Source organism: Trichomycterus rosablanca, chromosome 9, assembly GCF_030014385.1.
Source record: "Trichomycterus rosablanca isolate fTriRos1 chromosome 9, fTriRos1.hap1, whole genome shotgun sequence".
Lineage (NCBI taxonomy): Eukaryota > Metazoa > Chordata > Actinopteri > Siluriformes > Trichomycteridae > Trichomycterus > Trichomycterus rosablanca.
The window spans coordinates 25,511,655-25,538,490 of NC_085996.1; the positions used below are offsets into that span (position 1 = coordinate 25,511,655).

At 37.7% G+C, this 26,836-nt stretch overlaps 2 protein-coding genes across 3 annotated transcripts in view; both read left to right on the top strand.

The window, feature by feature from the left end:
- The first annotated feature begins 727 nt into the window (after positions 1-727).
- mysm1 (Myb-like, SWIRM and MPN domains 1) lies at positions 728-18,738 on the top strand. Of its 2 annotated transcripts, XM_063001301.1 has the most exons (21): positions 728-791; positions 3,195-3,267; positions 5,165-5,235; positions 5,345-5,410; positions 5,503-5,575; positions 7,747-7,845; positions 7,997-8,228; positions 8,307-8,462; positions 8,559-8,754; positions 9,443-9,573; positions 9,882-9,985; positions 10,375-10,452; positions 11,540-11,625; positions 11,746-11,800; positions 11,878-11,928; positions 13,082-13,156; positions 13,833-14,021; positions 15,229-15,361; positions 16,197-16,302; positions 16,978-17,035; positions 17,425-18,738. In XM_063001301.1, exons 1-21 carry the CDS (start codon positions 733-735, stop codon positions 17,713-17,715), a joined length of 2,382 nt encoding a protein of 793 aa, XP_062857371.1. In that variant the 5' UTR covers positions 728-732; the 3' UTR covers positions 17,716-18,738. The 2 variants fall into 2 exon arrangements, with proteins under 2 accessions (XP_062857371.1, XP_062857370.1); XM_063001300.1 differs by having other exon boundaries at positions 7,997-8,462.
- Positions 18,739-19,852: 1,114 nt separating this feature from the next.
- oma1 (OMA1 zinc metallopeptidase) overlaps positions 19,853-26,836 on the top strand; it is a 35,218-nt gene continuing 28,234 nt past the window's right edge. Inside the window, exons 1-3 of the mRNA XM_063002496.1 lie at positions 19,853-19,884; positions 20,025-20,192; positions 24,698-24,814. Of these exons, the coding sequence (XP_062858566.1) occupies positions 19,853-19,884; positions 20,025-20,192; positions 24,698-24,814 (317 nt within the window). The remainder of the gene's footprint in view (positions 19,885-20,024; positions 20,193-24,697; positions 24,815-26,836) is intronic.

The following is a 26,836-nucleotide window of genomic DNA, read 5'->3' on the forward strand; positions in this document are numbered from 1 at the left end:
TGGAGTTTTTAAATACCATGTCCACTCTATTAGACACTCCTACCTAGTTGGTCCACCTTGTAAATGTAAATTCAGAGATGATCGCTCATCTATTGCTGCTGTTTGAGTTGGTCATCTTCTAGACCTTCATCAGTGTTCACAGGAGGCTGCCCACGGGGCGCTGTTGGCTGGATGTATTTTTGGTTGGTGGACTATTCTCAGTCCAGCAGTGACAGTGAGGTGTCTTATCCACTCATACCAGCACAACACACACTAACACACCACCACCATGTCAGTGTCACTGCAGTGCTGAGAATCATCCACCACCCAAATAATACCTACTCTGTAGTGGTCCTGGGAGAGTCCTGACCATTGAAGAACAGCATGAAAGGGGGCTAACAAAGCATGCAGAGAAACAGATGGACTACAAGTCCGTAATTGTAGAACTACAAAGTGCTTCTATATGGTAAGTGGAGCTGATAACATGGACAGTGTGTGTAGAAACAAGGGGGTGGTTTTAATGTTATGGCTGATCAGTGTATATTTATACTCGTTTTAGCCAAGATAATTTTCAGGGACCTATCAAGTGAAATCCAGTTTTTAAGGAGCATGTCACAGGTTGTTTATAATATTAATAATATTAATAATGGCGGATAACAATAGTGTGGTTGCCTGTTGCTGGAACGATGTGAACTCCCGACACAAGGTGTCGCTCTAAAAAACACAGAGAGGAAACTTGTCTCCATCAGAAACATGGCGGACGAGTTGGATGTTGTGGATATAGAAGGAGATGAATGTAATGCAGATAAAAGGTAAAATCAGTCTGAATTCATCATTTATATATGTATATGATCATAGTGTAAGATGCACCCACCAGCGGGCTGGTATTGAGACAATTACACGGTTTATTATAAGATATGTCATATACGGTCTGTTATGGTAAGCATACAGTCCTCAACACAAGGTGTAAAATACATTGTTTTATACACGGTATAGTGTGTTTTATATGGAAAAGCATGCTAATTGGAATTGAGCCTGAATAGTATGTTAGTCAGGTTCAATTTAGCACCTCAAAAACCATTAAAGAGCATTTTTATAGATGTATATTTCTCTTACTGTATTTGTTGAGAGTTAACACACGAAATGTCAATACTGTGTTGTCTCATATAAAGTGCTGTCTTTTTCAAGCTGCAGTATTAATACGGTAAATGGCTCGGTGGGTAGCATTGTTTCCTCACAGCAAGAATGTCCTGGGTTTGAGCCCCAGATGGGGCGGTTCGGGTCCTTTCAGTGTGGAGTTTGCATTCACCCCGTGTCTGTGTGGGTTTCCTCTGGGGGTTCCGGTTTCCTCCCACAGTCCAAAGACATGCAAGTGAGGTGAATTGGAGATACAAAATAGTCCATGACTGTGTTCGACATTAAACTTGTGAACTGATGAACCTTGTATGTAATGAGTAACTACCGTTTCTGTCACGAGTGTAACCAAAGTGTAAAACATGATGTTAAAATCCAAATAAACAAACAAACGAACCATGTCATTACCCCATTTATGCCATTCCAGTACTAAGAATGGTCCACCACCCAATCTGGTTAGTAAGGAATCCATTTGGATTGATCAATAGGGTACAGGCAAGTTACAAAGTGCAGTGAGCGACAGATGGACCACAATCAGTAATTGTATACTGCAAAGTTTATCTGTATTGAGTGGCATATAATACACTGCCTGTCCAATAAAAAGGTCACCACCTGGATTTAACTAAGCAAATAGGTAAGAGCCTCCCATTGGATAATTACTGCATGGGTGATTATGTTTCAGCTGGCAACAAGTTATTTAACCCTAACTGATGCAGTGCGTAGCTTCTCATTTGTTAAACAACCATGTCGAAAGACACATCCTGTGGTCGTGGAAAAGATGTTAATCTGTTTCAGAAGGGTCAAATTATTGGCATGCATCAAGCAGAGAAAACATCTAAGGAGAAGCTGAAACTACTAAAATCGGGTTAAGAACTGTCCAACGCATTATTAAAAAGTGGAAGGACAGTGGGGAAACATCATCTTCGAGGTGGTCGGAAAAAATTGTGATCGGCGATCACTTAAACGTTTGGTGAAATCAAATGGTAGAAAAACTACAGTACCTAGAACTCAGGGAGATGTTTAATAGTGAAAGTAAGAGCTTTTCCACACACACAATGCAAAGGGATCTCAAGGGTTTGGGACTAAACAGCTGTGTAGCCTTAAGAAAACCACTTGTCAGTGAGGCTAACCGGCAAAAACGGCTTCAATTTGCTAGGGATCATAAAGATTGGACTCTGGAGCAATGGAAGAAGGTCATGTGGTCTGATGAGTCCAGATTTACCCTGTTCCAGAGTGATGGGCGCATCAGGGTAAGAAGAGAGGCGGCTGAAGTGATGCACCCATCATGCCTAGTGCCTGCCGTACAAGCCTGTGGGGGCAGTGCTATGATCTGGGGTTGCTGCAGTTGGTCAGGTCTAGGTTCAGCAACGTTATGTGCCCAAAGAATGAGGTCAGCTGACTACCTGAATATACTGAACGACCAGGTTATTCCATCAATGGATTTTTTCTTCCCTGATGGCACGGGCATATTCCAAGATGACAATGCCAGGATTCATCGGGCTCAAATTGTGAAAGAGTGGTTCAGGGAGTATGAGACATCATTTTCACACATGGATTGGCATCCAGACCTGAACCCCAATGAGAATCTTTGGGATGTGCTGGAGAAGACTTTGTGCAGTGGTCCAAATCTCCCATCATCAATACAAGATCTTGGGGAAAATTAATGCAACTCTGGACAGAAATAAATGTTGTGACATTGCAGAAGCTTGTGGAAACGATGCCACAGCGAATGCGTGCCATAATCAAAGCTAAAGGCGGTCCAACCAAATATTAGCGTGTTTGACCTTTTTTTTTGGCCAGGCAGTGTATATACACACACATTAAATTTATATTTTAGCATTTTCTTGCAAACTCCAAACAGATAGGATCTGGACTGCCCCACCTGGGGATCAAACCCAGGACCTTCTTGCTGTGAGGCAAAAATGCTACCCACCGAGCCACCGTGCCGCCCTTTTGAAAGTTATCCACTGGCACCTTTTTAGTTCCAGTATGTGTGTTGCTGTTGTCAGTTGTGTTAGGCTCATGTGTGATGCTGAGTTAACTGAGTTAGGCCATAATCTCATCTATCTGTGATCTCTCAGTGACCTTAGTGAAGCAGTGTTACTCCAGGATCAGTACTTACAAACAGCATGGAGGACTGACCCTTCTATTCTGGTAAGGAAACAATTTAGCAAGTACATAAAATTGTACAACTGTCACAGAACAGAAAATGTGTATATAAATGTATTAAAAGTAGCCCAAAGGTGCTGTACTGGTAAGGTTAGACTGGGATTAGTGATTCTAACATATTAATGTGGTAATATAAAACGTGTACACGAAACGTAAATTGTGATACCTTAAAACTGCACGTAAAACAGGTGATATTAGGTGATGGAATGGCATATTTAACTGTAGTGAGGTATGGACATTGTATTTATTGAATAAAAACAAATATCACTAAGTAATCGCTTATTGCTTTATATGTTTACTTATGTTTAACTTTTGCTGGCTTTGTCAGAAAGTCAGTACATTAATGAAGTCAAGCTGTTAAAACATTATGTGGCCAAAAGTATGTGGACACCACTTCTAATAACTGAGTAAAGTTGTTTCTGCCACACTTATTACTAGGTATCCAACATTTAGGCAAAAATATGTGGAAGACCCTTTTCTGTTTTATTGTTTCATCTTGACCGTGTCTGGGCCCATAAAGACTCTAATGGCTTGTAAAGAACCCCAACCTTAACCATGCTGAACACCTTGGGGATAAATTGAAATGCTGATTATGAGATCATTGCCTGGAAAAAGAATGGAAAAAACAAAAGCAGAACAAACTCTACAATATCCACCCCAACATCCAAACACGTCCAACACTACCAACTGGAAAGAGACTGGAACAGACGACATACACAAGATGTCGTATTGGGCACTCCCGCCTAACACACAAGTAACCATCGAACATTTATTGACAAAATGCACAAAATATAACATAGAATGACAAAGACTCACAATTCCAAACACAATGGTAGAAATCTTTAACAAAACCGAAACAGAAACTCTGATCAATTATTTGAAAAAGACAGGACTGATAATACACATCTAGAAATAAACACAGAAAGGACACAAGAAAAAGAACATGAATAAATAACCCGAACAAAGCTAGGTACCTATCTTGCCATGAGAATGACCAATGGGTAAACATGGTGTTAAACAACAAACAAACAAACAAACAGATCATTGCCTGGTTTTCCAAAGGCTTATAGTCATTGTTAAAAGTTGTGGACAGAGTGTCCAGTAGAGTGGATGCTTTTATAACTGCAAAAGGTTGGATGTTCATCAAGCTCATGGTCATACACATACTTTTGGTCATAAAAAAGTGTACCATGGTTGCAGTCCTAATTTCTGACTGGCTGTCAATCCGGTAATACTGAGTTCAACTAATGCTCATATCCCATTCTACCAGGAAAGTTGAGGATTTGTTCTCAGTCTCTGGTTTTGCATATTGACATTGTATCAGAATGGCTCTCTCACAGACTCATCAGGGGAGATTACTGCAACACTGTACCTTAACACTGTACCATAATAAAAACAAAAAAAATTGACTATGAATCTGTTTCTGAGCTTTTGGGGTGCAGACAGAGCGAACCAGAGACATTTCCCATTTTATTGCTGAGGTACTAATGTCCTAATGACGTACAGCTTTCGAATGTATATCAGTTTAAAATCAGTGCATCTGTTGGAATTCAACATGTTGAACTTAATTCATTACGTCTTTTTACAAATGAAACATAGTAGACTTCCTTACTAAATGGCTAGCATTATGTCTAGCAAAATGCTATAGTTGTAATACACAGAAAATAACCATTTACAGACTGTCCTGGCTGTTTACATGCGTAAAGTTGTGTATGTTAATACTTACATTAGCTCAGGCCAACCTATGAAATAATAAACCTCATGCTGTGTTAAAATAGTTTATAAACACATTTTACTGTGTATTCACTAATATTTTTGCTGAAAATCTCATGCTGAGACATGCTGTGCCATTATTTATTTCCTTTTATTGTTTTCTCCTTAGCCCTGGACCCTGGATTCCTCAATCAGTAATGAGAATCGAGAGGTGATCGAGAGTATGCTTCTGGAAGAGCAATATCCTTATTCCGTTCTCTTCTTTGGCTCTTGTTTAATGGACATATCTTTATAGCTTTAACTGTTATATTCTCAGAAAGCACACATATATTCTCTTAACCATGATTACGTACTATTTTGCTGGTAAGAAGGTCTCTAACATTGTGTGGACTGAAGACAAGTCTAAAGTAAAGAAGTAGGTAAAGCAGCATGTTTTTCCATTTTTTCCTCTTAATGAAAGTCTGCTTGATGAATCTGAACAAAAAAAACAACAACAACTTTTTGCAGATCATCAGTTAAGAGTTCTGGAGCTCCAGCACGCTGGGGCCAGGAGGAAAAGGACCTCTTTGAGAAAGGAATAGTAAGTTATTAATGACTTTTCTTTAATACATATTTAAGCCTGATGTGTTTGAAAAATGTAACACAATCTAACACATTATTTAATAATACCTGTACAAAAAAATCAGTCTTGTACAGAGTTTGAACACCCCTGGTCAAGTCCATATTTAGTTGATTTTTTTTTAATCATTGTTCAAAATTAGTGTTTATGTGATCAATTTAACATATTGGAAACATGTAAATGACCCATGCATGATTAATTTTTTTTATTTTTTCTTAATGTGTTAAAATTCCAGCCATACAGTTTGCTTATATAGTATGTGTTAATTTTTCACTTAAAACCATGGCAGTCCAAATGTTTGCATTAAACTGTTTTGTAATGTGTTTTAACAGATTAAAGAATAATAAATGCCAAGAATTTGATAACTATTTTTAAACCTGTGGTAATGTATCTAACATGCATTGTACTTTTACATTGTGTGCAGTCACACATTAATAAGTATACATTATATACACCGATCAGCCATAACATTAAAACCACCTCCTTGTTTCTACATTCACTGTCCATTTTATCAGCTCCGCTTACCATATAGAAGCACTTTGTAGCTCTACAATTACTGACTATAGTCCATCTGTTTCTCTACATACTTTTTAGCCTGCTTTCACCCTGTTCTTCAGTGGTCAGGACCCCCACAGGACCACCACAGAGCAGGTATTATTTAGGTGGTGGATCATTCTCAGCACTGCAGTGATACTGACATGGTGGTGGTGTGTTAGTGTGTGTTGTGCTGGTATGAGTTAATCAGACACAGCAGCGCTGCTGGAGTTTTTTTAAATACCGTGTCCACTCACTGTCCACTCTATTAGACACTCCATCCTAGTTGGTCCACCTTGTAGATGAAAAGTCAGAGACGATCGCTCATCTATTGCTGCTGTTTGATTTGCTCATCTTCTAGACCTTCATCAGTGGTCACAGGACGCTGTCCACGGGGTGCTGTTGGCTGGATGTTTTTGGTTGGTGGACTATTCTCAGTCCAGCAGTTAAACTCCATCAGCGCTGCTGTGTCTGATCCACTCATACCAGCACAACACACACTAACACCACAATGTCAGTGTCACTGCAGTGCTAAGAATGACCCACCAACCAAACAATACCTATTCTGTAGTGATCCCGGGAGAGTCCTGACCATTGAAAGCATGCAGAGAAACAGATGGACTACAGTCAGTAATTGTATAACTACAAAGTGCTTCTATATGGTAAGTGGAGCTGATAAAATGGACAGTGTGTGTAGAAACTAGGAGGTGGTTTTAATGTTATGGCTGATTGGTATACATATGCATTGTATGCGACATTGTAAAGCAAATTATAACAGCGTTCAACTATTTTTACATTTTGGGCTCATGACACCTGATATGGCAAATGGATAAAACCCTACAGTGACCCACAATGATTTTTTCCCCCCAAGAAATATAGTTAGCTTCTGGGCTACTGGAAAAAAGTGTCAAATTTTGTCAAAAAATGTCTTTGTTTATTTCATGTTGTATGTGGCACTTGGGCGGAGGGGTTAGGCTCTTGCTATCCAAAACTGTACTATGAATATTTTTGCATATCATATGAAAAGACCAAAAAAGCATAAAAAGTCAGTAGGAATTTTCAAGTAAATAGCAATTTGCTTATGCTTAAAAAAAGGTTTATGTATGAAATACTATGTAATGTATACCCCAAAAGGCTTAGCTTGAACATGTTTGTTTGTTTTAAATAAGTATTTACTTAAAATATTTGTATTAATCATATGTTTGAACTAAGCGCTCAAGTAATGCAGCAGGAAATACCATTAGCCCTCTACAGCTGGAACTGAAACGTCAGCAGTGCTATCGGACTGTAGGGCGTCTACTTACAGACATGATTGGCTATGTCTGAGGTGGAATGGCTGAGGCTTTGTGATGGATTGGCGTCCTGTCCGGGTGTGTTACTGCATTGCGTCTAGTGATTCCGAAGAACTGAAAATGAAGATGAAATAAAATAATCTGGTTGAACCACCAGACATTTCGCAGTTTTAAAGCTAATAGCTTGGATGAATTATTGCAGGCATAAAAATGAATGTCATTCATCGTAGGAGGAGTTTCCTTGAAGAGCTATTTAGAATTCTTGCCATGAACTAGTAACAACGGTATGAATCATGGACTCTTTAGGCTCAGTATGGGCGGAGGTGGACTAAGATTGCAAAGCTGATCGGCACCAGAACTGTTCTGCAAGTGAAGAGCTATGCCAGACAATACTTCAAAAACAAGGTATAGAACCCCAGCATGAAGTTCACTTTTAGAATGACTGCTAATAAAAAGTACAGACACATCCAAGACACTTGATTGGATGTTCATATTCTCGCCTTTTTCTTCTATACTGTAAGCTAATCTTTTTTTTATTCATTTTTTTATCCTCAAGGCTAAAACTGAAGGTCATGCTGACATGTCCCCTGCTAAGCCCAGAAGCTCGCTGCTTCATGCACCACCAGTGGTTTTGAGCCTTCCCTCTGTCCAACCTCAAACTGATGTTCTGGCCAACGCTGTACGTATTGAACGACTATCTGACGACGAGGATGTTGATATCACTGATGATCTCAGTGATGATACAAGCCAGCCTGAAAACCACTTAGATTTCAGGGATGAGTCCAAAGGTTTGAATCAGCATCGTTATCAGAACTCATGCTCATGTAGTGCGCTTTACTGGCAGACTAAAACTGTCTCTAATGCAGGGGTAACATCTGACGGGCATGCTGAGGTAACCTCTGAGGAAAACAGCTGTTACTTTTCGACACTGATTAAGTCTGAACCTGCAGAGCAAACAATGGCTTGCTATGCCGACCCTAGCTCAAATGCACTTCCCTCGCCCAGGCATGAGAATGCTGAAGGTACTTAATGCCTTTCCAATGCTTTTTACATCAGTTATTTGGCACGGAAAGTAAAACAATTCTCAGCAATTGTGCAATCCTCTGTTTATTCTCTAGATGTTGAACATAGTCTACCGGAGGAGACTGAAGAGGAAGATGAGGAGATGCTAAAGGTCCCTGAACAGGAAGTGATGCTTGATAAAAGCACAATTATGGAAGAAGAAAAGCAGGCCATCCCAGAGTTCTTTGAGGGTCGTTCATCCAAAACTCCAGAGAGATATTTAAAGATACGCAACTATATTCTACAGCAGTGGTGAGAGTCTGCAAAGAACCATGGTGGATTCATGAGATTACACAGACTACGATTAGACACTTCCAGCTTCCAAACAAGCTGGGATATGCAGAAAATTTACTAGTATGGGATATTTAATAGTACTGGGCATGTGGATATGTATATATGACAAAAAAGGCATTTTTTTTCTAAATCAACAGGGGATGTATTTGACTTTTTATTGCTAACTTCATTTTATAGAATTTCTCTTCATTTTTGCTGCATCTTATAAGCAGGTTTTTGTTTTCACAGTAAACAAGTAAAATGATAAAGCTAAAATCGAATTACTTTAGGGTGATTTAATGCATCATAATTGTTGTACAACTAGTTGTGATTGTTGATATTAAGTTAATTATCAATCAATTAAATTATTGAATTAAGTTCATGCCGAGTATATGTTAGTGTTGGACAACAAAATAATTAATTATAAAGAATTAATATTTGTTTATAAGGCTTTGACTGAAAATGTTATAGTAAAAAAAAAAAAAAATAGTATATTAATTTAATTGGTTTAATAATGACCCTATACATATTAACTCTTTTGTTTCATTTTGCATGTATTTGTGTTTAAACCAACATTAACAAAACGTATTGCGGTCATCTTAAACAGTCTTGATACGGTCATGATGTGAGACATGCTGTTGTGGCCTTTTTGTGTGTGTGGTTTTAGGGAGAACAGTAAACCCAAGTACTTGAATAAGACATCAGTCCGTCCTGGCCTGAAGAACTGCGGGGATGTGAACTGCATTGGAAGAATACATACCTACCTGGAGCTAATAGGGGCAATCAACTTCAACTGTGGTAATGCTTGAATGCTTCTGTCTACCTTTTGGGGTCCTGACACTCCACTGGCAGCCAACTATTTCACCAGTTAGTTGCCAATTGGTTGTGTTGAACTGGCATTGAGGGCTAGAAATAGTTTATATTCTAGTCAGTGTTGGAGAAGAGAGACCAAAACAAACCTGTATTAAAAGGTGGCAGAATATTGTAATATTTAAATGTAAAATCAACATTTGCCTACCTGGCATGGTGTTATTGTAAATTCTTAATTCGTTTACACCTTTAGCATTAAATGTATTTATTTACTGTGTTTTGTTTTGCTTGTTTAGAGCAGGCCATCTATAACCGTCCTCGGCCAGTGGACCGCTCTCGACTGAAAGAGAGCAGAGACAGCCTGGAGGCCTATCAGCTGGCTCAGAGACTGCAATCCATGGTGACTATTAACCTGTGTTGTTCTAGTTTTGAAAATGTTCTAGTGTTTGTTTTCAGGTTCTGTTTGCTAGTTTTAAAAGTGCATAAACACTACAGAAAAACTCACAAAACTTTGTTATACAATTTTTATTATTAGTTTTTGTTTTCAGGATAGTTTTTGACTTTCAGCATTCAAGCACACAGGGGCTGACAGCAGTTGCTCTCATATACACTTCTGTCCCATTGTTACCACTCGCATAGCATGACATGCTAGACCGCCTACTGTATTTTCACCCAAAATTAGCAGATCCACATGATAGAGATAGCCAAAGCAGGAATGCTTGTAGTAGCTGGCTTTGTGATTCCTTTTCTCTTTTTTTGACTCATTGGTGTACAAAATCTGTCTCTTAGCGTACAAGAAAGCGGCGAGTTCGGGATGCTTGGGGAAACTGGCGTGATGCCAGAGATTTGGAAGGCCAGACTTATGAGGTAGTACATCTACACACATTGACACTCACTGTGATCTACATTACATTTTCAAAAGTTTGTAGACACTTTTAGACTAGTGGAATTTATACCTTTGCATACATTGTAAACAGGTGCCTGAAATAAACCATTGCCTGTCCAAACGTTGTAATGGAATGCGCAAAGACCTTTAATGTGGCAATTTTATTTGATTCTACCTATCTGACATTTCAGTTCATTAAGTCTCTTCCCTGGTATAGCAGCCCTGGTCATCTAAAGTACTGTTACTGAGAAATACAAATGTCTAGAAGTGACAACACATTTTCATAACATTTTGTGATCAGCATTGACAGCCCTAGTTAAATTCAGCACAATGTCATGTTTATTTGTAAAAATGTTTATTAAATTTACAGTCCTGTCCATTTTTTCTGCATCACAGATTATACAGGGTTCTACACTCCTTCAACATGAGCAAAAGCAAATCCTTAAAATCTAGTGGACAAGTTAGCAGCAATGGAAAAGGGACCAAAGGCTGTTTTGGAAGGATATTTTCATGTCATATACTGCATGAATCTACTTTTGACCATACAGTGTATAAATCAGCCCATATTAAAAACCATGTGAAAATAGGAAATAAGAGTCCAACAGATTTAAAAATCCTGTTAATTTATTTTTGGACAGTGTGTTATAGGACTCCCCGTGTTCTCCCAGTGTCCGCGTGGGTTTACTCCGGGTGCTTCGGTTTCCTCCCACAGTCCAAAGACATGCAAGTGAGGTGAATTGGAGACACTAAACTGTCCATGACTGTATTCAATATAACCTTGTGAACTGATGAACCTTGTGTACTGATGAACCTTGTGTAAGGAGTAACTACCGTTTCTGTCATGAGTGTAAAACATGATGTTAAAATCCTAAAAAAACAAAATGACAATACAGAGTGTAAGTTGTGGGCTCTTATAGAATTAGTAGGACACAGCCAATTCAGTCTTATTTATGCAGTCAGGGTTAATTAAAGCAAACAGGATGCACCTGAACACAACTTGTAGTGCCACAGCAAAGGGTCCGAATACTTTTTACCTCAATTAACCGTGTGTCTCTCCCCACTGATCAGCATTTAAGTGCAGAAGAGCTTGCCATCAGGAGGGAGGAAATGAGGAAGAGGCAACCAAAAGCCAGTAAAATCCCTAAACAACGAGGGTGAGTTAAGTGGCATGACTGATTTACACAGACACACTTAATCTAGCAGTAGATGCAGTACAGATTGCAGTAGGCGATACAAGTACCAGCTAAATAAGCTTGTTTTCTCCTGCATTGCAGATCTTTTGATCCTTTCCAACTTGTTCCGTGCAAGGATTTCGGAGAAGAGAGACAGGTAGAGGTGTTGTAACTGCACTTTTGTTAAAGGCAATTGATGTAACAATTGATCACATGCATTTTCTTTATGTTTAGGAACCATTCAGTGTGATTGTGTATGCTGAAGCCCTGCTTGTCATGGACATGGTATGTTTACATGTTGGTGTTAGTTCTGTTTTGTGTGTTTCAAGTTTGCCATGTGATAAGTAATTAAAGAGTTAAAGTCTGTACAGCACTACCTTTAGACAAAACAGTCATTAGAACAGAGTTCACATTTTGAGAAACATTGGTAAATCAAATACAGTAGACACACTAACAGATCTAGAAATGAGAGAAATTAGAGCAGAAATTAGACAGTATGAGAATAAAATCAAAAACTGTCGTTTCCGTACAGGGTACTTACACCGATTAGGCATAACATTATGACCATCTTCCTAATATTGTGTTGATCCCCCTTTTGCTGCCAAAACAGCCCTGACCTGTCGAGATATGGACCCCACTAGACCCCTGAAGGTGTGCTGTGGTATCTTGCACCAAGATGTTAGCAGCAGATCCTTTAACTCCTGTAAGTTGTGAGGTGGGGCCTTCATTTATCTGACTTGTCTGTCAAGCACATCCCACAGATGCTCTATTGGATTGAGATCTAGGGATTTGGAGGCCAAGTCAACACCTCAAACCATTCCTGAACCATTTTTGCTTTGTGGCAGGGTGCATTATCCTGCTGAAAGAGGATGCACTGTGTATTCTGACACCTGTCTATCAAATCCAGCATTAACCTTTTCAGCAAACTGAGCTACAGTAGCTCATCTGTTGGATCGGACCACACAGGTCAGCCTTCGCTCCCCATCAGTGAGCCTTGTCCGTCTATGACCCTGTTGCCGGTTTACTACTGTTCTTTCTTTGGAGCACTTTTAATAGATACTGACCACTGCAGATAGGGAACACCCCACAAGAGCTGCAGTTTTGGAGATGCTCTGACCCAGTCGTCTAGCCATCACAATTTCCCTTGTCAAACTCGCTCAAATCCTTACGCTTGATCATTTCCCCTGCTTCTAGCACATCAACTTTGAGGATAAAATGTTCACTTGCTGCCTAATATATCCCACCCACTAACAGGTGCTGTGATGAAGAGATAATCAGTGTTATTCACTTCACCTGTCAGTGGTCATAATGTTATGCCTTATGATAACACATACATATATATCAGGCCTTATAACACATATATCAGGTTTTTTGGCTTTAATATAATGTCGTCTAGCACATATCTCAATTTTGATGCCGTTTCTGTTTATTTTGCCAGCATGCCCATGTCTCTATGGGAGAGGTGATTGGACTCCTGGGTGGATCTTACAGTGATGATGAAAAGGTGTTGAGGGTGAGGCCCTTAATGGATTTTAGTACATAAAATGATATAAAACGTCTTCATTCTTTTTCTAATCAAAAGATTTGAAGGATTTAAAGACTATTTTCACACTGAAAGAAAAAATATTTTACATAACAGTTAATAATAACACATAATAATAATAACAGTTATTGGGCAGCTATGGATTTGGAACAGAAAGCGTCCCATTTGGAATCAAATATTTTTGATAAAAACAGCAAAGCATTGTAGAACATCTTACATGAAAGCAGGGTTCTACTGTTTTGTACAGCTAAGCATGATGAATCATAAAAGTATGTCAAATATTTACTTATTATTTCAGCTTTCGTTAATGTTTCGTTAATGTGCTTAAGGAAGCTCTAACTGCTTTCACCCAATTACATGGGGTTGCATTTCTCCCATCCCGATAGCAGAACTAATCAGCTCTTGACTCCTGGTCATGAATGGCTTACAACTTATCTGCCACTAAAACTTGTGACCTCTAAATGATACGTTAAATGCTTTTCTTCTGAGCTATTCAGCAGCCACCGTCACATACTGTATTTCTGCTGCTCTAATAATCAGCACCGCAGATAAGAGAACATTTACTGCATCGAGGCAGTGAGATTCTAGTAAGGATGAATAGTGCTAGTGACTGGATCTTATGATGTATCTGTGTTTGTATGTGTAGATTTGTGTAGCAGAACCATGTAACAGCCTGAGTACTGGAATGCAGTGTGAAATGGATCCTGTCTCCCAAACTCAAGCATCTGAGCTGCTTGAAGCCAAGGGTCACAGTGTAGTTGGTTGGTATCACTCCCATCCAGCCTTTGACCCCAACCCTTCACTCAGAGATATTGACACCCAGGCTAAATACCAGGTATTTAGATTTTGGAGCTTTACTAAGCACTCACTAATATACACAAGCACTGCTAAGCTGACATAATGTGTTTTTGAAATGACTAAAACATTATAGCATATTTTTAATTACTTTTATTAGGGACAAATATTAAATATTAATCATTCAGGAACTACTTTCACTGCTTTTTTTGTGTGTGCATTTTTCACAATTTTCCTCCCAATCTAGTCGTATCCAATTACCCGATTGCATTATGCTTCCTCTCTACTGATATTGACCTCCACCCTGGTTGAGGAGAGCGAGACTGACACACACCCCCTTCGACACGTGTGCAGTGACCGATTGCATCTTTTCGCCTGCATGAGGCGAGTTCATATGTGGATCAGCTTTGTATACGGAGAGCCACACCCTGATCAATGCATTATCCCTTGTTTCTGTGCAGGCGCCATCAACCAGCCAGCAGAGGTCATAATTGCATCAGTCATGGCACCCCCCTAGAACAAAAGCCAATCGTTGTCCGTGAAGGCGCCCAGCCTGCCGGATGGCAGAATTTTTTGGCAGAACTAAGTTTTGAACCGACGAGTTTGAAATGTCAGCTCTGGTGTGCTAGCGTGTTTTACCCCTGCGCCACCTGAGCGCCTACTTTTACTACTTTTATTGTCGTCTGAAGTCCCTGCCTGATTTTTTGTAAATGGTTTGCACAATTTTTCGACCTTTTGGAGGCGTGTTTGCTGGATTGTGGTTAGATGTCAGTATTTAAATGCACAATATAAACAATAACGCCATCTAGAGGTAGTTTAGGTAGTACCTGCCTGCAGCCAGATCCGTGTCCTATAGAAAACGTATGGTGCATCATGAAAATGAGAATCGGACAACAGCATCCACTGACTACTGAGCAGCTTAAGTCTTGTATCAAGCAAGAATAAAAACCAAATCCACTTGCAAAACAGCAACAATTAGTGCATTTAGTTTCCAAACCATTAAAAAGTCTCATTAATAGCAAAGCTGATGAAACACAGTGTTAAACATGCCTCTGTCCCACTTTTTTAAGTGTTATGCACACATCAAATTCTGAATGTGTTTATATTTACAAACTACAGTGATCAGTAAAACACTGGATATCTTTTCTTTCTACTTTTGTAAGTTAAGATTCAGGACAATTATGTGAAACAAATCTCATATTCTTTGTTTATTGCATTTTACAAACTGTCCCAACTCTTTTTTGTAGAGTTATTTCTCTCGAGGAGGAGCTCCATTTATAGGGATGATTGTGAGTCCATACAATCCCAGTAATTCCTCCCCTGTATCCCAGAAGACCTGTCTCTTGGTGGAGGAAGAGACCAGTTCTGCAGGCATTCAGAGTATGTACTAAACCTTTCTTTAGCTATAACTTTCAAGTAAGGAAGCATTATAGCATTTCACTATAAAGCTTAAGTATTTCCATTGTTGCTCCTTTTTTCCATAGATAATTATGTTTGAAAAGAGAGTTCTGTACACTTGGTAACAATAAAAGCTGCTTTCAAAATCAAGTGTGAACCAGGACATTAAAACAAGCTTAGATCCACCTTTCAGTGGTGGTAATATTGTTGGTTTAAATAAATTATTTTATTGTTTGTTTCTTTTATGTAGTTGAGTTTTTATATCACTTAGACTAGAGATTGACGTAGAGAGTGCTGTGGTTTAACCCACATAGGAAAACGTTTTGATCCATTTGTATTATTTAAATTATTACTGATGAAATTCTTACAAATTAAGTTATAAATGGAAGCTTTTTCCATCAGTATGAATATGGTTTTGGATAACCATCATCCATCATGGTATAAAGGTAGCGTTTGTTTCTCTTACTGTTCTACATTACTGCAACATTCTCTACTTTAAGCTGTTTGTCATTAAATCGTGAATAATCATTTATATATGAAACTGTTTTTGTTTTATATTGGATGCAGCACTGTAAGTTTACCTTTGAATAATGGTGGTTGGTTTAAAAGAAATGTAGCAAAAGTTGCATCCTTTGGTTGGGCCCTTGTTTATGACATTTTTACAATGTTACCATACAATAGTTACATGTTTAAGTTAACATTAACCAATGATTTATAAATATAGGTTGATAGTTGTAAGTACTTAAATTGTGCTTTTAATATGCAGTGTAATCGTTGTAGAGATTCAATATTCTGTAATTATTGTTGTGTTTCACAGAAGTTCCATACAAGTTTGACTACCAAGTTTCCACAAAGCATCCTGACTGGATGGAGGTGATGAGAAGAGCAGAATGGGTGGTGTTCAAGTACAGGCAGTCTTACGGGTTAGTGCAAAAGAATTAAAGCAAAATAACCATGCTGATTGATTTGCATTTTGGTCAAAGTTTTAGACACAGTTTGGACCAATTTCCATTTAGGCAAGTTGTTAAAAATAAAACAGCAACACTATAATATTAAAACTTGCCTTTTTACTCCACGAAGTTAATTAATTATTTGTATATTTGCCCATATTTAGCCACCATAATTTTATCATTTAGAAAAGCTGGGGAAAGAAGTAAAGTGAAGTGTGATATTTCAGACATTATATTTTGTATTCATGTTGGTCATTCAGAAATAGATTAGCTTTTTTAATTCTAAAATATCTGTAACGAATGTGCTCAGATTAGTAATGTGCCTGCATTTTCTTCTGTAATTGTTGACAGTTTTTACACCAGTTGTGCATTAAAAGCCACTGGGAATATATCATTTACTGCATTAGAAGTGGCAAGAGCCAAATAGTTGATCATCATTGCAAACATATTCTTTCTGAGGCAGTAGGTCATTTAATTAAGGTTTGTAAGCCAAGTTTTTAGTTATAAGTACTCTTGTCCATCACATGACTTTGTGACGTCCCAGTGAGTTATAAAACCCATTAAACAGTTGCCATTAAACCAGTGGTTGTTTTTATATACTGAATGGATTTAATTGAAGTAGAAATTGTTATTCACTCTTTTGATAAGGTGTGTACCCATGGAAAGGCTCTACCGGAGAGATTCTTCACTTACATGCCTGGAAAAGGTAACATCATTCATTCTTAACTATAAAATTGTGGCTGTATGGAAGTATATGTGTGCCCACATGTCTTCAGAACCAAGTATTCCAAGTGTTGTAAAAACTGGGTCTTGATCTGTGCTCAGTTAGACAATGTTGCTACAAGGTGAATTTCCTGACTGGCATGCAGCACTAACTAGCAGCTTTTGCTAGACCACTCTTTTTCCAGGTAAATGCTGGCACCATCTCGTGGTTGAGGAGTGAAATTACATGTCCTTCGTATATTATATGTGGCCATATACCCACAAGGACGGATTAAGGATAGTCTGGGCCCCTGGGCAAACGACGTTATATGACGTTATAATCCTAATAAAGAAATAATTATAATAATAAATAAGTATTTATCTGTTCTACAGATGCTCACGTCCCTCAGGAAGATTCTCACAGAAACACCGGAAACAGAGACTTTTCTGGTCCAGATTGAAACACTGTTCATTTCACATTTTAATGAAAAGCATGAGACTGCACACGCGTCTGGCTTCTCTAATCTTCACGACCTGAACACACAGTCTCCATTACACACTTTTTCTATTTCTGAGGCTGCAGATGACAGTGAAGCACTGGATTTTGAGGGGATGTATATGACTGAGGAAAAGCCAATCACTAAAACTGATACAAGCTTAAATGATTTGAGTTTTACTCAGTAAAAAACAGAACTCTAACACTTAGTCCAAAAATTTTGTAATCATGCACTTCTAAATTGATTATAGGACTAGCCGATATGATTAAAATTCATGTCTCTTTGTTCATAAGATATTAATAGTTATCAGTATTGTTCTTCCTAAATGTTAGTCTTTTTTAATCTGTACATGTATGTATGTTTATATTTTGTTGTATTAATCTTATCTGCTGTAATACAGATCGTTAAATAGAATTATTAATTATACCAATTTCATATTTAACATCCAGCACTGTTAGCTGTTTTATTAGTCAACCAAAAGTTGACTAACAATAGTACCTAAGCCCAATTTTAAACTTGTAACCTGTAAACTTGTAAAAGATGAACATAATGTAGGACAGAATGTAGTTCTTCATCTAGTTGCTCTTACCAGACCTGAGAGACAGTGTAATGTATATGAAGTGTTGTTATAGTAAGAATTGTTATAGTAAGAATTGTTGTAATATAATCTAGGCTGACCTTATGAAAGCAAAACTAATTCTATAATTTACAATGTAAAATACAGTACTTGGTTTTAATAGTTTTGGAACACACGAACAAATTGCACCCAGAGCAAATCAATTGACCAACCTGACTAATATAACTGGATCAAATACAAGTTGCACAGCTTTGCCATTATTCTCACTTTGCTTAATTTAGGATAAATTGGATCTTTTCCTCATGTTAGGACTAAACAAACACAGACATGGAAGTACTTATTTTTTACAGTATTGTTTTTTACAGAAGAAATATCAAGTGTCAAGAATTGCATATATATATTATCATCACTCAGTATGTTTTGTAATAAATATTATTTCATTTATTATTTCATTTATAAAGTTGTTTTTTATTATATTTATATATATACACACACAACCCCAAATCAGGAAAAAGTTGGGACAGCATGGACAATAACATGTACTTTGACTTTTATTTCATTGCAGACAGGATGAACCTGAGATATTTCATGTTTTGTCTGGTCAACTTCATTTCATTTTTTAATAAACATCCATTCCTGCATTTCAGGCCTGCAACACAATCCAAAAAAATTGGGACAGTAAAACATATACCACTTTGTAATGTTGCCATTCCTTTTCACCACACTTAAAAAACGTTTTGACATCGAGGATACCAAGCCTGATTCATCTGACCACAATACACGTTTCCACTGTGTGATGGTCCATCCTAGATGCCTCCGAGCCCAGAGAAGTCGACGCTGCTTCTGGACATGGTTAACATAAGGCTTCTTTTTTGCACAGTAATTTGCACAGGCTAAGATCGTTTGATGCTGGTCTCCTTGTTATACCCAGGTTTAGGTTGACCACCATGGGTGGTAGATCATTTAGTGTTGCTGCCCCGACACTGTGGAACTCTCTTCCTCTCCCTCTTCGTCTCTCTTCCTCTCTTTCTGAGTTTAAATCTCTTCTTAAAACGTTCTTGTTTACTTAACACTTTCATTCTCATGTTTCTATTTGATTGTTGTTCTTGACTGTAATTACTATGTGAAGCGTCCTTGGGTATTATGAAAGGCGCTATATAAGTTGAATGTATTATTATTATTATTATTATTAGTAAAGTTTTAAGTGGTATTTGTGCATGTAACTCCGTATTGTAGTGCTTGGTAAAGGTTTGCCAAAGTAATCCCTCACCCATGTGGTTATATCAGTTATTGTTAAGAGTTAGTTCTTGATGCAGTGCTGTCTGAGGGATAGAAGATCATGGGCTTTCAGCTTAAGCTTGCGCCCTTGGCCTTTACGCATTTAAATTTCTTGAACTGTTTGAGTCCTTGAACTGTTTAATGATATTATGCACTGTAGAGGGAGAAATATGCAAATCTCTTCCAATGTTTCTTTGAGGTTCATTGTTTTTAATCATTTCAATGTTCTCATGCATTTGTTGACAAACTGGAGATCCTTTGGCCATCTTTGCTCATCAAAGACTCAGCCTTTCCTGGATGCTGCTTTTGTACCTGTTCACATCACCTTTAGTTTTTTCACCTCATTACTAGACCTAAATTGCCCCGTCCCGATAGCGCATATATATATATATATATATATATATATATATATATATATATATATATATATATATATATAATCACTTTATAACCCTGCAAGTAGGCAAAGATGATTTCAAAACGGAACTACATTCACATATGGTAGAAGGAGGCGATTGTTGATGTAGCGCACTGTTGCCATGTCCGTGGAATTAGCGCAAAAGTTAGACTTTAAAGCAGCCTCTATAAATGGGTATGTTTATACAAATCTCATTTCGTTTAATTGTTTTCAATAAAAACAGTTGCACTGTTTACACCAATGAAAGTCCAAGTGGGAGTAATTTTACCACGTCAGCACCACGTTGCTCGTCCTCCATTAAATTCCAGGCAGCACCCCGGCCAGTCTCTCACAAAGTCCCTATTTCTAAGCCTGCGGCAACCCGTAACCCGGGGGGTATTCCAGAAAGCGGGTTAAGTGATTAAACCGGGTAAATTAACTCAGAATTAAGGAAAACTCGGGGTTTTCCGTTCCAAAAACCGAGATTAAAGAGAGCCTGTGTCAGTTACTATAGCAATTTACGCTCTGAAGCTAACCTGCTCGCTGGCAGGTTAACTTAAACCTAACCCGGGGTTACACACTTTTCTCATGTAAACCCGGCGGGTTCTTTACTCCAGGATCCAGTGGATCCCGACGCGCTAATTATTCGAAGAGATCTTAAACGGAAACGAGTCATTAAACTCAGATTAGTCATTTCCCGATTAATTTCTCTGCAAACCTTTCCGTTTTTATCAGTCAATTCGGGGAGAGTGGGGACGGTTGCAACAAGGGGCAGTTGCAACATTATTAATCACAATATTAATAAAAAGGCTTGTTATAGCATTAATTATAACATTATGAATGGAATGTTATGGATTAATATAGAATACCTTTAACACACACACAGTTTAGTAAACTAAAATAATTTGTGGTTCAAATTAATTGTAATTAACCCCAAACATGATTGTTAAACTTAAAACAGGGTGTTAAATTAAACTTAAAACAGGGTGTGTACATATATATATATATATATATATATACATATATATATATATACACACATATATATATATATATATATATATATATATATATATATATATATATATATATACATATATATATATATACACACATATATATATATATATATATATATATATATATATATATATATATATATATATACATATATATATATACAGTCACATTAATGAATGAAAACCCTATCTGTACACAAGAAAAATTCTGTCTTTGCAAAATTATGTCAAAGAATGATTTTACTACATATTGAGGTAAATTCAGGTATTATTTTTTACACATTTGCAATATTACACTTTGTGGATCAGCCCTCACTTCTTTGCAGACTTTATGCATTGCTCTCCGTTTTTTGTATGTTGGTCCATCCAAAAAGTATGCCTAGCATTGAAACTCTTGTTTGTCTGTAATAAACATCAAAGATAAATGCTACAGAATAGCAGGTTTGTCTTTAATAATAAAGATAAAAACTGAAAAGTAATAAAAAAATTGCTCTGCACCATCTTAAGGATTCTCAAGGGTTAGTGGCTGCATGGATGGAGCCCACATTCCCATTAAAGCACCAGCAGAAAATGAAAAGGATTAGGTGAACAGCAGACAGAATATCCCTCCACGTACAGGTAGTGACCATTATCTTAAAAAATAAACAAATGTTTTAAATAAAACAGTGTAACATTTAATACACATTCTGCAACTTACTGTTCTCCATCAAGATCTTATGTGATGCTACCCACATTACAAATATTGAAGCCAAATGGTCAGGCTCTGTGCATGATCACTGAAAATAAAACAGTGCAACGAGTTAATTTCCTTGTCCTTATTCTTTAGTAAGAACATTTATATTTATACACCCTTCGCACTGACACCCATCTTAAATTCAAGCAACTAAATTTCTAGCCTTGTCTGTTTTATATGCTCAACCTGAGGATCACACTTTGCAATTTGTTTCTCCAGATGGACCTTGTATATATCATTTACACCCAACTTGAAAGAAAAAGGCAAAAATAGCATGTTATGATCAAACATAGCTTTTTGTGTTCTCAATATTTCAGATATTTGGTAAGACATTTTTACTGTTCTAAGCTGAGCTTTGGATGTGGATGGTCCCTCATCTGATTCGGGACTGCCCATCACATTCTGTTAGAGGACAGTCACACACATTACCATGGTAGATCAAATGAAATGCCATGCTCTATGTCCAACATATCCTGTACCTCTATAGGCCTCCCAATATCATCCCACCTTGAGGCAGAGGAGATGGTTTCTCTATCATCCTTCAACAGTGTTTTTTTTTTTTTTTGGATTAAAGAACATTATTTAAACTCATCAGGATCTAGGGACATTTAGCTCACTAACAATTGCAGAAGGCTCAAAACCACACCACCAATCACTGTAGAGATGGCAATATAAAGTGTTCAGACTACCAATGCAGTTCTTAATATTCCACAGTTTATGCACTACAAACTAATTATTTACATTAAATAAACATGCCTTGAACATAGACAGTTTTTGTATTTTATTTTTATCTGCTGCTATGTGCATCTGATTCCACTTGGATTACACCTAGATTGAGTAAATGAAAGGGAAAAAACGTGTAAAATCGTGACAAACTGACATATTAAACATTTTGCCCTATCCTTCTGCTAAATGTTGAATTATGTTTCAACAAGTTTTTTTTATTGAATTTAAACTCACGCATTAACTCACATTTAACTAACTTTTTTTTGCCATTTGCGACATCTTTTTTTTACGGACGATGCTGTATTACTTTTACATTTAAAACATTTTCATGATCTGCACATGCAAACATTAAAATAAACAGTTCTATTGGTGTAAAATATTACAGACTACTTTTTCTTTCATTCACATCCATGATGAATCCATTTATCGCCACTCCATTGAGAATGCCTGTTTAGAGTTAACAGTGAACGCGCTTCTGCTGGGTTCAATCTACTCAGACTTGAGTAATCTAACCCTGAACCGCTTTTCTGGAACAGAAAACTCCGGCTATGACACGGTGAGATAAGTCAACTCGGAGTTCAGGTTTAAGTTTGAAGTTTGTTAAACTGGAATACCCCCCCGGAACCTGAAAAAAGAGAAACACATTCCTCTTCTGTTGAATGTGTTTAACCTTCAAGCCCGGAATAACAACACAGATTTGCATAAGTTACTATCATACTGTGAAAATTATAGGGAGTACTTTGGAAAACTATTGTCACTTAACACAGTCTGTCGCTGCATAAAGAAATGTAACCTGGAACCTAAAAAAAGAGAAAGACATTCCTTCTCAGTTGAAACGGTAAAAACATTGTAAAATCAGACAACAGGCTTTTGATTTAATTAGTACCCTTCCTTTAATTCCAAAACAATTAAAACGTTTTAGAAACAATGGTAAACATGTTGCTGTCAATGTAATTTGGACCTTTGTGAAATAACTCACATTTTGTCATGTCAAATTGTAAAAAATATATATTTCTGACTTAATTTATATGTGGTTTAATATATTGTAGGGCAGTTGTAGTTAGTGGTTTATGTACAGGGCAGTGTTAGCTTAGTAGTTAAGGCAAAGGACTAGTAACCGGAAGGTCGCTGGTTTATGAATGAATTAATCCTTTATTGTCATTGCACATTGTACTTGTACACTTGCACAACGAAATTGAAGTACCCCCTTGGTGTAGAAAACAACAACAGCAAACTATAGCGCTATATATACAATTATAAATCAACACTCAAACAAAACAAAGCTGAACAGAAGCGATTGCACTTGTCCCATTGAAATTTTTACATTTAAATTATAAGTTGCACATTTGCCCATTAAAAGTGAAATATGAAATTGCACGAGACCCATTGAAATGACACGCGATGTGTCACATGTTTGTTTAACAGAGCTATGGCCATGTTGTAAAAACTGTCTCTCAGTCTATATGTCCTTAGTTTGCCTGTAACGTCTACCAGAGGGTAGCGGTTCGAACATCAGGTACCCTGGGTGTGTACTGTCTTTTTTAATTTTGTGTGCCCTCCTGAGACAACGGGTGCTGTAAAGTTAAGTTAAGCCCACCATCTACCAGCTTGCCACTTTTGGGCCCTTGAGCAAGGCCCTGAACCCTCAATTGATTGCAATGTACACAATTCAATGTCTCAATTTGAAGTTTTGGATAAAGGTGCCTGCTAAATGCTGAATATGTAAATGTAATGTAATGTAGGTTGCCGGTTCAAGCCACACCTTTGCCAGGTTTCCATTGTTGGGCCCTTGAGCAAGACCCTTAACCCTCAATTGCTTAGACTGTGTACTGTCACAACTGCAAGTCGTTTTGGACTAAATGCCAAAAATGTAAAGGTGAAATACTTTTACATTAGGTTGGATATTATTTTCATTAGGGTACTTTTTAACAGCATACCTGGCAACCCGATGAAACGTGCTTCCGAGTCCAGTGAACACTTGACGCTAAGCCCATGGAGTCCAGTGAACACTTGACGCTAAGCCCATGAAATTTTTACAGGTAACGTCGTCGTTTTGTAGTTATATGAAGGTCTCTGAATGACATGAATTTAAGTCAATTATCGCTCAAATTTACCAAATGTTAATAGTTAACATTTTTGTAACATTTCTGGCAAAATGGTTTTGGTCTACACTTGTCTTTTTAAAAGCGTAAGAACATTTACTTTACCGACTCTGAACCGACTCCAGTGTCATCTGCACAGGGTTAATGGTGTTTTTACAAACCCCGGGCTCCATTTATACCAGGATTTTAGGTCGTTATCTCAGGTTGGATTACCTAGTAAATACTCTGCTTATCGTTTACAATCAGTTACATCGTTATGTTTAAAGCGGAAAACGTTTCGAGGAATCAGTTGCTCCGTTGCAGAATGTGCCCGTAACGTTCCTTTGAACCGATTCAGAAGTGAACCGATTCAGAAGTTTTCCACATCGGCTCGCTTGTATGCTGCTCCTGCACCGCTTGTTCTTCTACTGCTGACCAAACATGTGCAGAAGGTCGCAGCCGTTATTCTGGGAAGGTAAGAATATCTCTGTCTTTGAGGGTTGGGGGTGGATGGCTGTGGTATCCCTGTGTTTGATTGGCTTCCTGTTCAGGGTGTGTTCATGTCACGAGGCTGAAGTTAGTTACTTATTCGCGGCTTCCGATTCGTTTGGTTACTTATTCGCAGCTTCTTATTTAGCGGCTGAAGTTGGTTCCTTATTCATAAAGGGAGCGTTCGCCATGGATATTTGCTGCACACTTTATATTTTACCGACATAAATCAACTAAATGAAGACGTGAACATATTTTTTTTGGCTGATTCTCATCGTGATATTGTCAATGTAAAAATGTGATTCAAATATAATTAAAATATTTACTTTGTAAAATATTTTTTCAATTCATTCTTTCAGGCTGCATTTCCACTGTAAGGAAAACCTATTTTTATTCAGAAGCATACTGGTGGCATAATTCAAGTCGGGCCAGACAAATAACAAATCCATCATACAGAACTGGTCCCTCTCTGTAAAAAAAAGTTGATTTTAGACTGGCCCAAGTTCATTCTATACCTAAAATCGAACTGGCAACATGGCACACTCAGCAATGGTGCACATGAAAATTGATTCAAATGAACTGGCAACATGCTACATCTAGTGCAATTTAAGATTGTATTTTAAAAACGTTTAAAAGCTATACTGAAGGCATTATTCATGCACAGACAGAAAAACAATAAGTCCGTCACGATCAGGTTTTTCCCTGTACAAAAATCTTGTTTTACACTGACCTGCCAATTGTGATTCCATTCATCAAAAATTTATTCCTTAAACTCAATTTCCATTGGTATTTTCAAAGCCTATTTCAGCATCTGGCCAGATCTAGCCCTTTTCTCTCAGGAAGGACAACTAATTTCATACCTCCAAATCAGATATCACTTTACTTTACCTGTGTGTCCAAATAGGCCTACTCCTCTATCCTGTTTTTTCTTTTGCTACTTACTGTGGTGGTTTCCGTTTGTGTTTGTTTGTACTGGTTATTGTTGTGGTCTACATTTGTGCCTATTTTTAAATTACTGCTAGTCAGTGTTCACTAGTCCGTGTTTGTTCGTGGTTCTGCTCATTAAAAGCTGTTTAACGCATATGCGACTTGCGTTCGTCACATGAACAAGTAGGCTGTATAGTGAAGGGCCCCCATGAGACAGTGGCAAAGATTGCAACTTCTTAATATGATTGCCATGTTCTCTCAAGTAATAAAATTTAAAAATTGCTTACAGGGAGAGAATTCTTCTTTTTGGTTAATTTGTTTTCTCTTTGAATAAATTTACATGTGCACCATTGCTGAGTGTGCCATGTTGCCAGTTCGATTTTAGTTAGAAAATGATCCTGGGCCAGGCTAAAATCAACTTTTTCTTACAAAGACGGACCAGTTCTATATAATGAATTTGTTATTTGTCTGGCCCGACTTGAATTATGCCACCAGTATGCTTCTGAAATTGCCCCTTTGAATCAATTTTCATGTGCACCATTGCTGAGTGTGCCATGTTGCCAGTTCGATTTTATGTATAGAATGAACTTGGGCCAGTCTAAAATCAACTTTTTCTTATAAAGAGGGACCAGTTCTGTATAATGGATTTGTTATTTGTCTGGCCCGACTTGAATTATGCCACCAGTATGCTTCTGAAATTGCCCCTTTGAATCAATTTTCATGTGCACCATTGCTGAGTGTGCCATGTTGCCAGTTTGATTTTTGTTAGAAAATGATCCTGGGCCAGGCTAAAATCAACTTTTTCTTATAAAGAGGGACCAGTTCTGTATAATGAATTTGTTATTTGTCTGGCCCGACTTGAATTATGCCACCAGTATGCTTCTGAAATTGCCCCTTTGAATTAATTTTCATGTGCACCATTGCTGAGTGTGCCATGTTGCCAGTTCGATTTTAGGTATAGAATGAACTTGGGCCAGTCTAAAATCAACTTTTTCTTATAAAGAGGGACCAGTTCTGTATAATGGATTTGTTATTTGTCTGGCCCGACTTGAATTATGCCACCAGTTTGCTTCTGAAATTG